Source organism: Triticum aestivum, chromosome 5A (assembly GCF_018294505.1).
Source record: "Triticum aestivum cultivar Chinese Spring chromosome 5A, IWGSC CS RefSeq v2.1, whole genome shotgun sequence".
In the NCBI taxonomy this organism is placed as follows: Eukaryota; Viridiplantae; Streptophyta; class Magnoliopsida; order Poales; family Poaceae; genus Triticum; species Triticum aestivum.
Genome location: NC_057806.1, coordinates 535,689,062 through 535,700,661, shown reverse-complemented (window position 1 = coordinate 535,700,661; position 11,600 = coordinate 535,689,062). Strand labels below are relative to the sequence as shown.

General features: G+C 46.0%; 1 protein-coding gene across 1 annotated transcript; it reads left to right on the top strand.

The window, feature by feature from the left end:
* Positions 1-8,198: 8,198 nt before the first annotated feature.
* On the top strand, positions 8,199-9,532 carry LOC123107518 (putative HVA22-like protein g). The gene is made up of 5 exons (XM_044529500.1): positions 8,199-8,321; positions 8,610-8,650; positions 8,786-8,884; positions 8,974-9,094; positions 9,214-9,532. The coding sequence occupies exons 2-5, from the start codon at positions 8,619-8,621 to the stop codon at positions 9,436-9,438; spliced, it is 477 nt and encodes a 158-aa protein (XP_044385435.1). The 5' UTR covers positions 8,199-8,321; positions 8,610-8,618; the 3' UTR covers positions 9,439-9,532.
* Positions 9,533-11,600: the final 2,068 nt, after the last annotated feature.

Below are 11,600 nucleotides of genomic sequence, written 5' to 3'. Positions count from 1 at the left end.
TGAGACTCCGGACGAAAGAAAAAAGAAAGGCCATAAAAAGGGCCATAAAAAAGAGAAGGCCCCAAAAAAAGAGAAAGGCCATAAAAAAGAGAAGGCCAAATAAAAAAAGAGAAAAAGAGAGAAGGGGCAATGCTACTATCCTTTTACCACACTCGTGCTTCAAAGTAGCACCATGATCTTCATGATAGAGAGTCTCCTATGTTGTCACTTTCATATACTAGTGGGAATCTTTCATTATAGAACTTGGCTTGTATATTCCAATGATGGGCTTCCTCAAAATGCCCTAGGTCTTCGTGAGCAAGAGAGTTGGATGCACACCCACTAGTTTCTTTTGTTGAGCTTTCATATACTTATAGCTCTAGTGCATCCGTTGCATGGCAATCCCTACTCACTCACATTGATATCTATTGATGGGCATCTCCATAGCCCGTTGATACGCCTAGTCGATGTGAGACTATCTTCTCCTTTTTGTCTTCTCCACAACCACCATTCTATTCCACCTATAGTGCTATGTCCATGGCTCACGCTCATATATTGCGTGAAGATTGAAAAATTTTGAGAACATCAAAAGTATGAAACAATTGCTTGGCTTGTCATCGGGGTTGTGCATGATTTATATATTTTGTGTGGTGAAGATAGAGCATAGCCAGACTATATGATTTTGTAGGCATAGCTTTCTTTGGCCATGATATTTTGAGAAGACATAATTGCTTTATTAGTATGCTTGAAGTATTATTATTTTTATGTCAATATGAACTTTTGTCTTGAATCTTTCGGATCTGAATATTCATATCACAAGTAAGAAGAATTTCATTGAAATTATGCCAACTAGCATTCCACATCAAAAATTATCTTTTTATCATTTACCTACTCGAGGACGAGCAGGAATTAAGCTTGGGGATGCTTGATACGTCTCCAACGTATCTATAATTTTTGATTGCTCCATGCTATATTATCTACTGTTTTGGGCAATATTGGGCTTTATTGTCCACTTTTATATTATTTTTGGGACTAACCTATTAACCGGAGGCCCAGCCCAGATTTGCTGTTTTATGCCTATTTCAGTGTTTCGAAGAAAAGGAATATCAAACGGAGTCAAAACGGAACGAAATCAACTGGAGAAGTTATTTTTGGAGCGAAAGCCACTGGATAGACTTGGACTCCACGTCAGGAGATACGGGAGGTGCTCACGAGGGTGGGGGGGGCGCCCCCCCTAGGGCGCGCCCCCTGCCTCATGGGCCCCCCGTGGCTCCTCCGACGTACTTCCTGCACCCATATATATCGTCGTACCCTAAAACTTCCGGAATGAACAATAGATCGGGAGTTCCATCGCCAGAAGCCTCCGTAGCCACCGAAAACCAATCTAGACCCATTCCGGCACCCTGCCGGAGGGGGCAATCCCTCTCCGGTGGCCATCTTCATCATCCCGGTGCTCTCCATGACGAGGAGGGAGTAGTTCTCCCTCAGGGCTGAGGGTATATACCAGTAGCTATGTGTTTGATCTCTCTCTCTCTCATGTTCTTGATTTGGCACGATCTTGATGTATCGCGAGCTTTGCTATTATAGTCGGATCCTATGTTTCTCCTCCGCCTCTTCTCTATTGTAATGAATTGAGTTTCCCGTTTGAAGTAATCTTATCGGATTGAGTCTTTAAAGATTTGAGAACACTTGATGTATGTCTTGTTGTGGATATCTGTGGTGACAATGGGATATCACGTGATTCACTCGATGTATGTTTCGGTGACCAACTTGCGGGTTCCGCCCATGAACCTATGCATAGGTGTTGGCACACGTTTTCGTCGTGATTCTCTGGTAGAAACTTTGGTGCACTCTTTGAGGTTCTATGTGTTGGTTGAATAAATGAATCTGAGATTGTGTGACGCATATCATATAATCATACCCACGGATACTTGAGGTGACATTGGAGTATCTAGGTGACATTAGGGTTTTGGTTGATTTGTGTCTTAAGGTGTTATTCTAGTACGAACTCTAGGGCTGTTTGTGACACTTATAGGAATAGCCCAACGGATTGATTGGAAAGAATAACTTTGAGGTGGTTTCGTACCCTACCATAATCTCTTCGTTCGTTCTCCGCTATTAGTGACTTTGGAGTGACTCTTTGTTGCATGTTGAGGGATAGTTTTATGATCCAATTATGTTAGTATTGTTGAGAGGACTTACACTAGCGAAAGTATGAACCCTAGGCCATGTTTACTATCATTGCAATACCATTTGTGCCCACTTTTATCATTAGTTACCTTGCTATTTTTATATTTTCAGATTACAAATACCTTTATCTATCATCCATATACCACTTGTATCACCATCTCTTCGCCGAACTAGTGCACCTATACAATTTACCATTGTATTGGGTGTGTTGGGGACACAAGAGACTCTTTGTTATTTAGTTGCAGGGTTGCTTGAGAGAGCCCATCTTCATCCTAGGCCTCCTACGGATTGATAAACCTTAGGTCATCCACTTGGGGGAAATATGCTACTGTCCTATAAACCTTTGCACTTGGAGGCCCAACAACGTCTACAAGAAGAAGGTTGTGTAGTAGACATCAGTGATCCAGGAGTGGATCACTGGACATCGGTCAAAAATATCCTTAGTGGAATAAGGATATGTTTCTCGGTTATGGAGGTGACAAAAAGTTCGTCGTAAAGAGTTATGTTGATGCAAGCTTTGACACCGATCTGGATGACTCTAAGTCTCGATCTAGATACATATTGATAGTGGGAGCGATTAGCTAAAGTAGCTGTGTGCAGAGCATTGTATACATAGAAAATTTGCAAAATGCATACGGCTCTGAATATGGCAGACCCGTTGACTAAACTTCTCTCACAAAGCAAAACATGATCACTCTTTGGGTGTTAATCACATAGCGTTGTGAACTAGATTATTGACTCTAGTAAACCCTTTGGGTATTAGTCACATGGAGATGTGAACTAATCACATAAAGATGTGAGCTATTGGTGTTAAATCACATGGCGATGTGAACTAGATTATTGACTCTAGTGCAAGTGGGAGACTGAAGGAAATATGCTCTGGAGGCAATAATAAAGTTGTTATTTATATTTCCTTATATCATGATAAATGTTTATTATTCATGCTAGAATTGTATTAACCAGAAACTTAGTACATGTGTGAATACATAGACAAAACAGAGTGTCCCTAGTAAGCCTCTACTTGACTAGCTCGTTAACCAAAGATGGTTATGTTTCTTGACCATAGACATGTGTTGTCATTTGATGAACGGGATCACATCATTAGAGAACGATGTGATGGACAAGACCCATCCATTAGCTTAGCATAATGATCGTTTAGTTTTATTGCTATTGCTTTCTTCATGACTTATACATGTTCCTTTGACTATGAGATTATGCAACTCCCGAATACCGAGGAACACCTTGTGTGCTATCAAACGTCACAACATAACTGAGTGATTATAAAGATGCTCTATAGGTGTCTCTGATGGTGTTTGTTGAGTTGGCATAGATCGAGATTAGGATTTGTCACTCCGATTGTCGGAGAGGTATCTCTGAGCCGTCTCGGTAATGCACATCACTATAAGCCTTGCAAGCAATGTGACTAATGAGTTAGTTGCGGGATGTTGCATTATGGAATGAGTAAAGAGACTTGCCGGTAACAAGATTGAAGTAGGTATGATGATACCGATGATCGAATCTCGGGAAAGTAACATACCGATGACAAAGGGAACAATGTATGTTATTATGCGGTTTGATCAATAAAGATCTTCGTAGAATATGTAGGAGCCAATATGAGCATCCAAGCCGCTATTGGTTATTGACCGAAGATGTGTCTCGGTCATGTCTACATAGTTCTCGAACCCGTAGGGTCCGCACGCTTAACGTTCGATGACGATTTGTATTATGAGTTATGTGATTTGATGTACCGAAGATTGTTCGGAGTCCCGGATGAGATCACGGACATGTCAAGGAGTCTCGAAATGGTCGAGACGTAAATATCGATATATTGGAAGGCTATATTCGGACATCAGAAAGGTTCCGAGTGATTCGGGTATTTTTCGGAGTACCGGAGAGTTATGGGAATTCGCCGGGGGAAGTAGTGGGCCTTAATGGGCCATACGGGAAAGGAGAGAAGGGCCTAAAGGGTTGGCCGCGTGCCCCCCCATGGCAAGTACGAATTGGACTAGGGAGGGGCCGGCGCCCCCCTCTTTCCTTCTCCCTCTCCTCTCCTTCCTTCTTCTCGTACTTGGACTAGGAAAGGGGGAAACCTACTGCTACTAGGAGTAGGAATCCCCCCTTTGGGCGCGCCCCTTGTGGCCGGCCCTCCTCCTCCTCCCCTCCTTTATATACGGGGGAGGGGGCACCCCATAGACACACAAGTTGATTTCTTAGCCGTGTGCGGTGCCCCCTCCACAGATTTCCACCTCGGTCATATTGTCGTAGTGCTTAGGGGAAGCCCTGCGTCGGTAACTTCATCATCACCATCAACACGTCGTCATGCTAACGAAACTCTCCTTCGGCCTCAGCTAGATCTAGAGTTCGAGGGACGTCACCGAGTTGAACGTGTGCAGATCGCGGAGGTGTCGTGCGTTCGGTTGGATCGCGAAGACGTTCGACTACATCAACCGCGTTACTCAATGCTTCCGCTTTCGTTCTATGAGGGCACGTAGGCACACTATGCCCTCTCGTTGCTATGCATCTCCTAGATAGATCTTGCGTGATCGTAGGAATTTTTTTGAAATACTGTGTTCCCCAACAGTCACAACTCGAAGGGAACACTATTTTCCTAGTCCAAGCTTGCTAACCATAACAAATTCTTCGCAAATGTGCTAAACCCGGGGGGGGGGGGGGCGGTGCCCCCTCTTATTTCTGTTATTGCAAGTAGCAACTCACGGTATGAGAAATGAAGAAACCGTCACTTAGTTTCTAAAATATAAATCCTCTCTTTGTTTTGTGGTAGTAAAGAGTGAATTTAGGCCATGTAAAAAGAAATTATTCCCGAATTAAATCGTGGCATTCCTCGTTGAGGTACCGAGCTTGGAGATAGCAGCGGCACCGGACTCAACGCTGGCCAACGATGCCCAGAAGTTATACAGTGTGTGGGGCGCGGACTTGCAAGGTGGCATTAACCCCTTGGGCCTATGGGTGCTCGCCTCGTACAAGCTGGAGGAGAGAGCGCTGATCTTCTTCCAGGCATTCAAGGCCACACGCAACATCAACGACACCAAGCTAGTGGTCCTTATGTGCTTCGACCCCACCAGGTAATGGCATCTCAAAGGGTAACATATCCCAGAGAAGCCTGATATGCTACCATTCAACATTTCCTCATGCTATACAAGTTCAGAAAGTGTTGTTTCTTGCTTTCTTCTCTCCATTTTCCTTCGTAGATTGACGGGTCGGTCGTTGAGATCTTTGGGGAAGGAGGGAGGACTTGCAGCCTCTCTTGGGTCTCTTCGACGCTTGCCCGCGGCAATGAGGCACGCATTCACATCTTCAACAACGGAAAGGCGAATATCAAGGTGTCGCAACTCGAAGGGAACACTACTTTCCTAGTCCAAGCCCGCTCACCAAAACAAATTATTCACAAATGTGCTAAACCCGGGGGGCAGTGCCCCCCCTCCTATTTCTATTCTCTTTCTATTGTTGCAAGTAGCAACTCATGATGCAGGAAATAAAGAAACCATCACTTATTTTCTGAAATAAAATTATCTCTTTGTTTTATGGAACTAAAGAGCGAATATTACTGAGGCCATGTAAAAATAAATTATTCTCGAATTTAAGATTGGCATTCCTCGGTGAACTATAGTTTGTCATTTCTACCTGGGAAAAAAGAGCTATTTTTGTCCTAATCTTACAGGTTGGCAATTCTGTCATGGTGCACCTGGGAACTCATATGCCATCTCAACTAGAAACACGTATGAGTTCAAACGTCAATTTGCTCCAAATTCTTTACAATAAAATAAGAATTTGCAAATTATTGAAACCTGCATTTTGTCATCTCTGTATGCTCAACAACCATAGCAACACCGTGATTTTGCGTAGTACCTTTTTTCCCTCATAATATTTGAAGACACCTGATCCATGTAGCTTCACACTAGCATGCATGTATGCACTGCTGCCATGTTTTTTGAACTGTGTATATCATCGTCGTTTATACATACGGTTGTATAGTTTAGTCAAACCAAAAGATTTTCATTTGTATCGTGATCACCAAAGTATTTGGGTGATATTTTTTGGCCATTCCGAGGAAGGTTTCACTCAACCTAAGCGGGAGGCAGCTGAGATAGTGGCCAGTCGAGGAGGTCGAGACGCTCAGGGGGAAATCCTGACAGGTTGGTCAAGCAGCAAGAACATGTAAAGATCGGGTTACAAACGTCACATGTATCTCTTTTTTGAGTCCATCTGCTTCTACTCCGTAAATTTCGCTACCTTTGTCATGTGCTCTAATCTCAACTCATCATCATACATTCTGCTCCGTTAACTAAAAAGATTAAGATCCATTAACTAAAAAGGATAAGATTCATCGTCATGTGCATATTGGCCATGCATGTAGGCCTCAAATGTTCCAACTGAACTGATGTGATTGGATTGATAAAAAACTTCAAAGGATTCTTCCCAGGTTAGGGGAGGGGGGTGGCCCCCCTATATACGTGCAGCCCCACAACTGGTACCGGAGCCATGACTCCAAGCGGTGTGGACATTTTGCCTCTTCCAAGCTGGAGGAAAGAATGGCGGTCTTCTTCCGGGTGTTAAAGGCAACGCGCAACATCAGTAACACCAAGCTAGTCAGTCGTCCTTGTGCGTTCCGACCCCACCAGGGAATGTCATCTTCTGATTCTCATTTGTCCTTAAATACATAATCCCACGCATGCAACATACACAAATTAGTTAGTGTTGATTTGACGTTGGGCTTGTTTGTTCGGTGTAGGTCGTCTCTGAACCAGAACATATACAAGACGACCTTTGCAGGTTTTGTTGATGCTAACATCGCAAATGGCAAGATATCCCAGAGAAGCTTTGTATGCTACCATTCAACATGTCCTTGTGCTATACAAGTTCAGAAAGTGTTGTTTCTTACTTTCTTCTCTCCATTTTCCTTGGTGGATTGACGGGTCGGTCGTCGAGAGCTTTGGGAAAGGGGGGAGGACCTGCAGCCTCTCTTGGGTCTCTCCGGCGCTTGCCCGCGGCGATGAGGCACGCATTCACATCTTCAACAACAGAAAGACAGACATCAAGGTGTCGCAACTTGGAGGGAACACTATTTTCCTAGTCCAGGCCCGCTCACCAAAACAAATTATTCGCAAATGTGCTAAACTCGGGGGGCGGTGCTAAACAATGGCTTCTTCTGATTCTCATTTGTCCCTAAATTCATCGTCTCACGCATTTAGCATACACAAATTAGCTAGCGTTGATTTGACTTTGGGCTTCTTTGCGTACAGGTCATCTCAACCATAACCTGTACAAGCCGACCTATGCAGGTTTTGTTGATACTGACATCACAAATGGTGAGATATCCCTGAGAAGCCTGGTATGCTACCGACGCTCACCTACGGCGATGAGACGTGCATTCATGTCTTCAACAACGGAAACGCAGACACGAAGGTGTGGCAACTCAATGGAAACACTATTTTCCTAATCTAGGCTCGCTCTCCAAAACAAATTCTTTGGAAATGTGCCAAACCCGGGGGGGGGGGGGGGGGGGTGACGGGACGGGGGACCTCCTTCCTCCTATTTTCTACTGTTGCAAGTAGCAACTCACGGCGCGGAAAATGAAGAAACCGCCACTTAGTTTCTAAAATATATATTCTACATTTAAGCTTTCGCATTCATAGTCATTTCTACCCGCAAAAAAAAAAAGCCAGTCATTTCTGTCCTAATCCTACAGCCTGGCCATTCTGTCATGGCGCACCTGGGCACTCATATGCCACCTCAACTGCAAACCCGTATGAGTTCAAACCTGAAATTGCTCCAAATTCTTCATCACCAAAAAAAAAGAATTTGCTCCAAATTTTAGCTGCACGAATGGAGGGTCTCTGTTTTGGTGTGAAAATTAGAAGGGAGGATTCACGCGCCCGTGGCCCTGCTCGTTTTAGCCCATCTATCTATCTGCCGCTTCGGTTGTAACCGCCTCCCCGGAGCCCAATGGCGCGAAACGACGGGGCGGTTGGACGCACGCGCATCCATCTCCACCTCCACCTCCAGCGCAACCGCTTCCCCCCACCCTGCGCATATTCAAACCACGCCCCCTTCGCCATTGCCCTCTCCCTTCCAGTTCATCCACGATTCCAATCCTCCCCGACCTCGAACGAGACCAGCCGCTAATCCACAAGGTAATCGTCACTCCTTGTTTGTTTCGCTGCACATTCGTCGGTCGGTCGATGTTCCAATGCTTGCTTGCCTAATGCCTCCTCCGATCAAGCTCTGTACGAATCGCATCCAGATTCCATCGCATTTTCTCCCATTGTTCACTTTAAGCTCACTGCGCATCAGATTCATTTGATCAGCATGGTTCATTTCTGTTCGGCGACATGAATGGACGATCATTCTCTGTCTCTGCATTATCTTTCCCTCATCAAGAACGGTAAATCTCTGAACATTGCGATTTCTCGGCTTTGCAGTTAGAGACGATGGCGTTATCACTCATCACCAGATTGCTAACGTGAGTAGCAGCACCCACGTTGCCTTCAAGCCCTTCAATTAATTCGCAAAATTGATGGCAAAAGTCCATTATAATTCGCTTTAATTTGCTCTTCCATCAAAATAATACAGTGATTCTCTTTGGTCTTGCGCGCAGCCTGGCTCTGGGTTACGCGTACCCGGCGTACGCTTGCTACAAGATGCTGGAAGTGCACCCTCCGCAGATCGAGCAATTGCTTTTCTGGTGCCAGTACTGGTATGTATATAAGCACATTGGCATCGACATGTACTGCATTGTTTTTCAGTGTCATTCTTCTCTCTGAATCTCTGTTGCTGTCGCTGCAGGATTCTCGTGGCGACGCTGACAGTCGTCGAGAGGTTCGCGGACTGGATAGTGTCATGGCTGCCAATGTACGGCGAGGTGAAGCTGCTGCTCGTCCTCTACCTCTGGCACCCCGGCACACGGGTAAGCAGTCGACCAGACACCCGGAGCCTGAGAGATGATCAACATTCAGATACACTTGATTCGGTATGTCTGTATGTGGCCAATTCTGAATCTGAAACTTACTGGTGTTCGGGTTTCAGGGTGCGGGGCACGTGTACGATGGCCTCCTCCGTCCGCTGGTGGCGAGGCACGAGCACGACATCGACCGGGGCCTGCTGGAGCTGAGGGCCAGGGCGAGGGACATGACGGCGTCGCAACTCAAGGTGGCGGTTGCCGTCGGACAGGCGTGGCTCGTCGAGGCTGCCCGGTGTGTTTCGTCGCAGCTGCAGGCCGCGAGATCAGACCGGGCAGGCGCTGCTCATTGACGAGTAGGTAGCTGCTCACCAGCCACAACACTGTCTGTCGTAGTCGATGTTTATACTCTAGAAAGATGCTGTACTTAAGAATACCTGTTACGGTTTTATTTCAAATTTAAACTAAAACCATGATAGATATTTTGAAACGGAGAGAGTAAAAATTATACATGAGTTGCCGCTACAATGCAACCTGTTGATGTTGATAGGCTTTCTCATCCCACGGAGACCTGGCCGCCGTCAATCATCTCCAAGCCTCTCACCACCGCCGGAGGGCGTCGCCGGACAAGGCCCCCTCGGCGCTGGTGGCAGCGGGGAGGATCTTTCCATAGGGGAGTTCAATCAGTGGCGAAGTCAGCCTAGAAAATCAGTGGGGTCATTGCTAATTTTCTGAATTTTTTTCATCACAATGTACAATAATTGTACATTGTTTTAGGCAGTTTTTTCTGAAAAGCTGTGGTGTGGTGTGGTGTGGTGTGGGGTCAGCTGAAACGCCACTGAGTTCAATGCAGCGGGGTTGGCCAATTGCGCTGGATTGGGGCTGGTGGCAGTGACGGATGTCCGTTCGCCGGTCGGGGGGCGGCGGCCATGGGCCGCAGTGCCCAGGTCTCTGGAGACAGGGCCCTAAATGCTCGCACGCTGGACTTTGGCCCAGATTTGGCGTACTCCCTCCTTCCATCTATATAGGGCCTAATGCGTTTTTCGAGGCTAACTTTGATCAAATATTAGAGCAATAATATATGACATGCAACTTACACAAAGCACATCGTTAAATTCGTGTGTGAAAGGAGCTTTCAATGATATAATATTCACATTGTGCATGTTATGTACTATTAATCTTGTCAATAGTCAAAGGTGGTCTTAAAAAACGCATTAGGCCCTATATAGATGGAAGGAGGGAGTACATCGTATTGGGTGTCCTAGTTTAGTCTAGTTCTAGGATGGTCCGTGTCTTGCTTGGGGCTGCGAGGTGATGGCATTGCCACATTGCAGGAATAATGTCCTCTTCAACCTATCTCCGTTTCGGTGGTGTGCCTTTGCGGCAGTGGAGAGTGTGTGGAGGTGTGTTGTCGATGGATCTTCTTGAATCCGACCGGCTTTTGGTCTCCAGTTGATCTTTCAGCATTAGCGTTCAGGGTCTTTGGAGTATCTACGGGTTTTTCGACGTCTTGATCTCCGAGGCAACGATTGGCAACATATCTTAACATCCCAGAGCTGACGGATCGGACAACACACACCCACCACTGACAATTCGCATCCCACAACAGCTCACATCTGTTGGCCGTCACATTGGGCCGTGCTTGTCAGTTGCAGAGGCCGAGGCTGTTGCGGCGTTCTGGGCGAGTTAGCGAAGGTTTACAATTTACAAGGGACCTGTGATCCTAGAAACTGATTGTGTGACTCTTGGGAAGGAGCTTGTCCCTGAAGCCCAAAATCGATCGCTATGTTACCCTCTGATGGTAGACATAAAAAGGATACTGTAAGAGTTGTCAATCCATCACATAAACGTGGTGGGAAGGAAGTGTAATGTACTCTCGCGCATGAGCTTGCAGCGTTGGCGAGGAGAACACGAGACTACTTGATGATCGCAAAGGTTTCCCGTAGCCTCCATCAGCTTATGACGTCTGAATAATATAAACACACCCGAGTTTCATACTCATGGTCCTAAAATAACAACTATCACATCTCAAAATATATGGCATCTAACCCTGTCTCGCAAAAGATAAAGGGCACTCTAACGAAAGTAACTTGAATTACCCCGCAAAAAAAAACGAAAGTAACTTGAATCAATCAAAACTCACACGAATGATCCACCTGAAAATTCACTCAGACACGCTACCAGTTTGGCTACTAATAATGTTTCATTCATATATAAACAAATCGACGTGCATTGGTACAATTTTTGATAAAGATTGAGATGGTTTGAAGCGGAAACCAACGAAGAGTGAGATCGTATTTGGGAGGCGTGGCGTCCGTCGGCGTTTGCGTTCCGGCAGGCAGCTGCGGGTTCAGTTGAGATGCTTCAACATCCTCCAGTAGGCGGAGGACTCCATCTTGTCCACGAACGCCTTCATGCCGGCGCACAGCGCGTCCACCGTCGCCGCGCGCTCCGTCAGCGCCCGGGCGAACCCCTGGTCCTCGCCCCCGAAATCCGCCGCGCCTCGCCTGAGCCT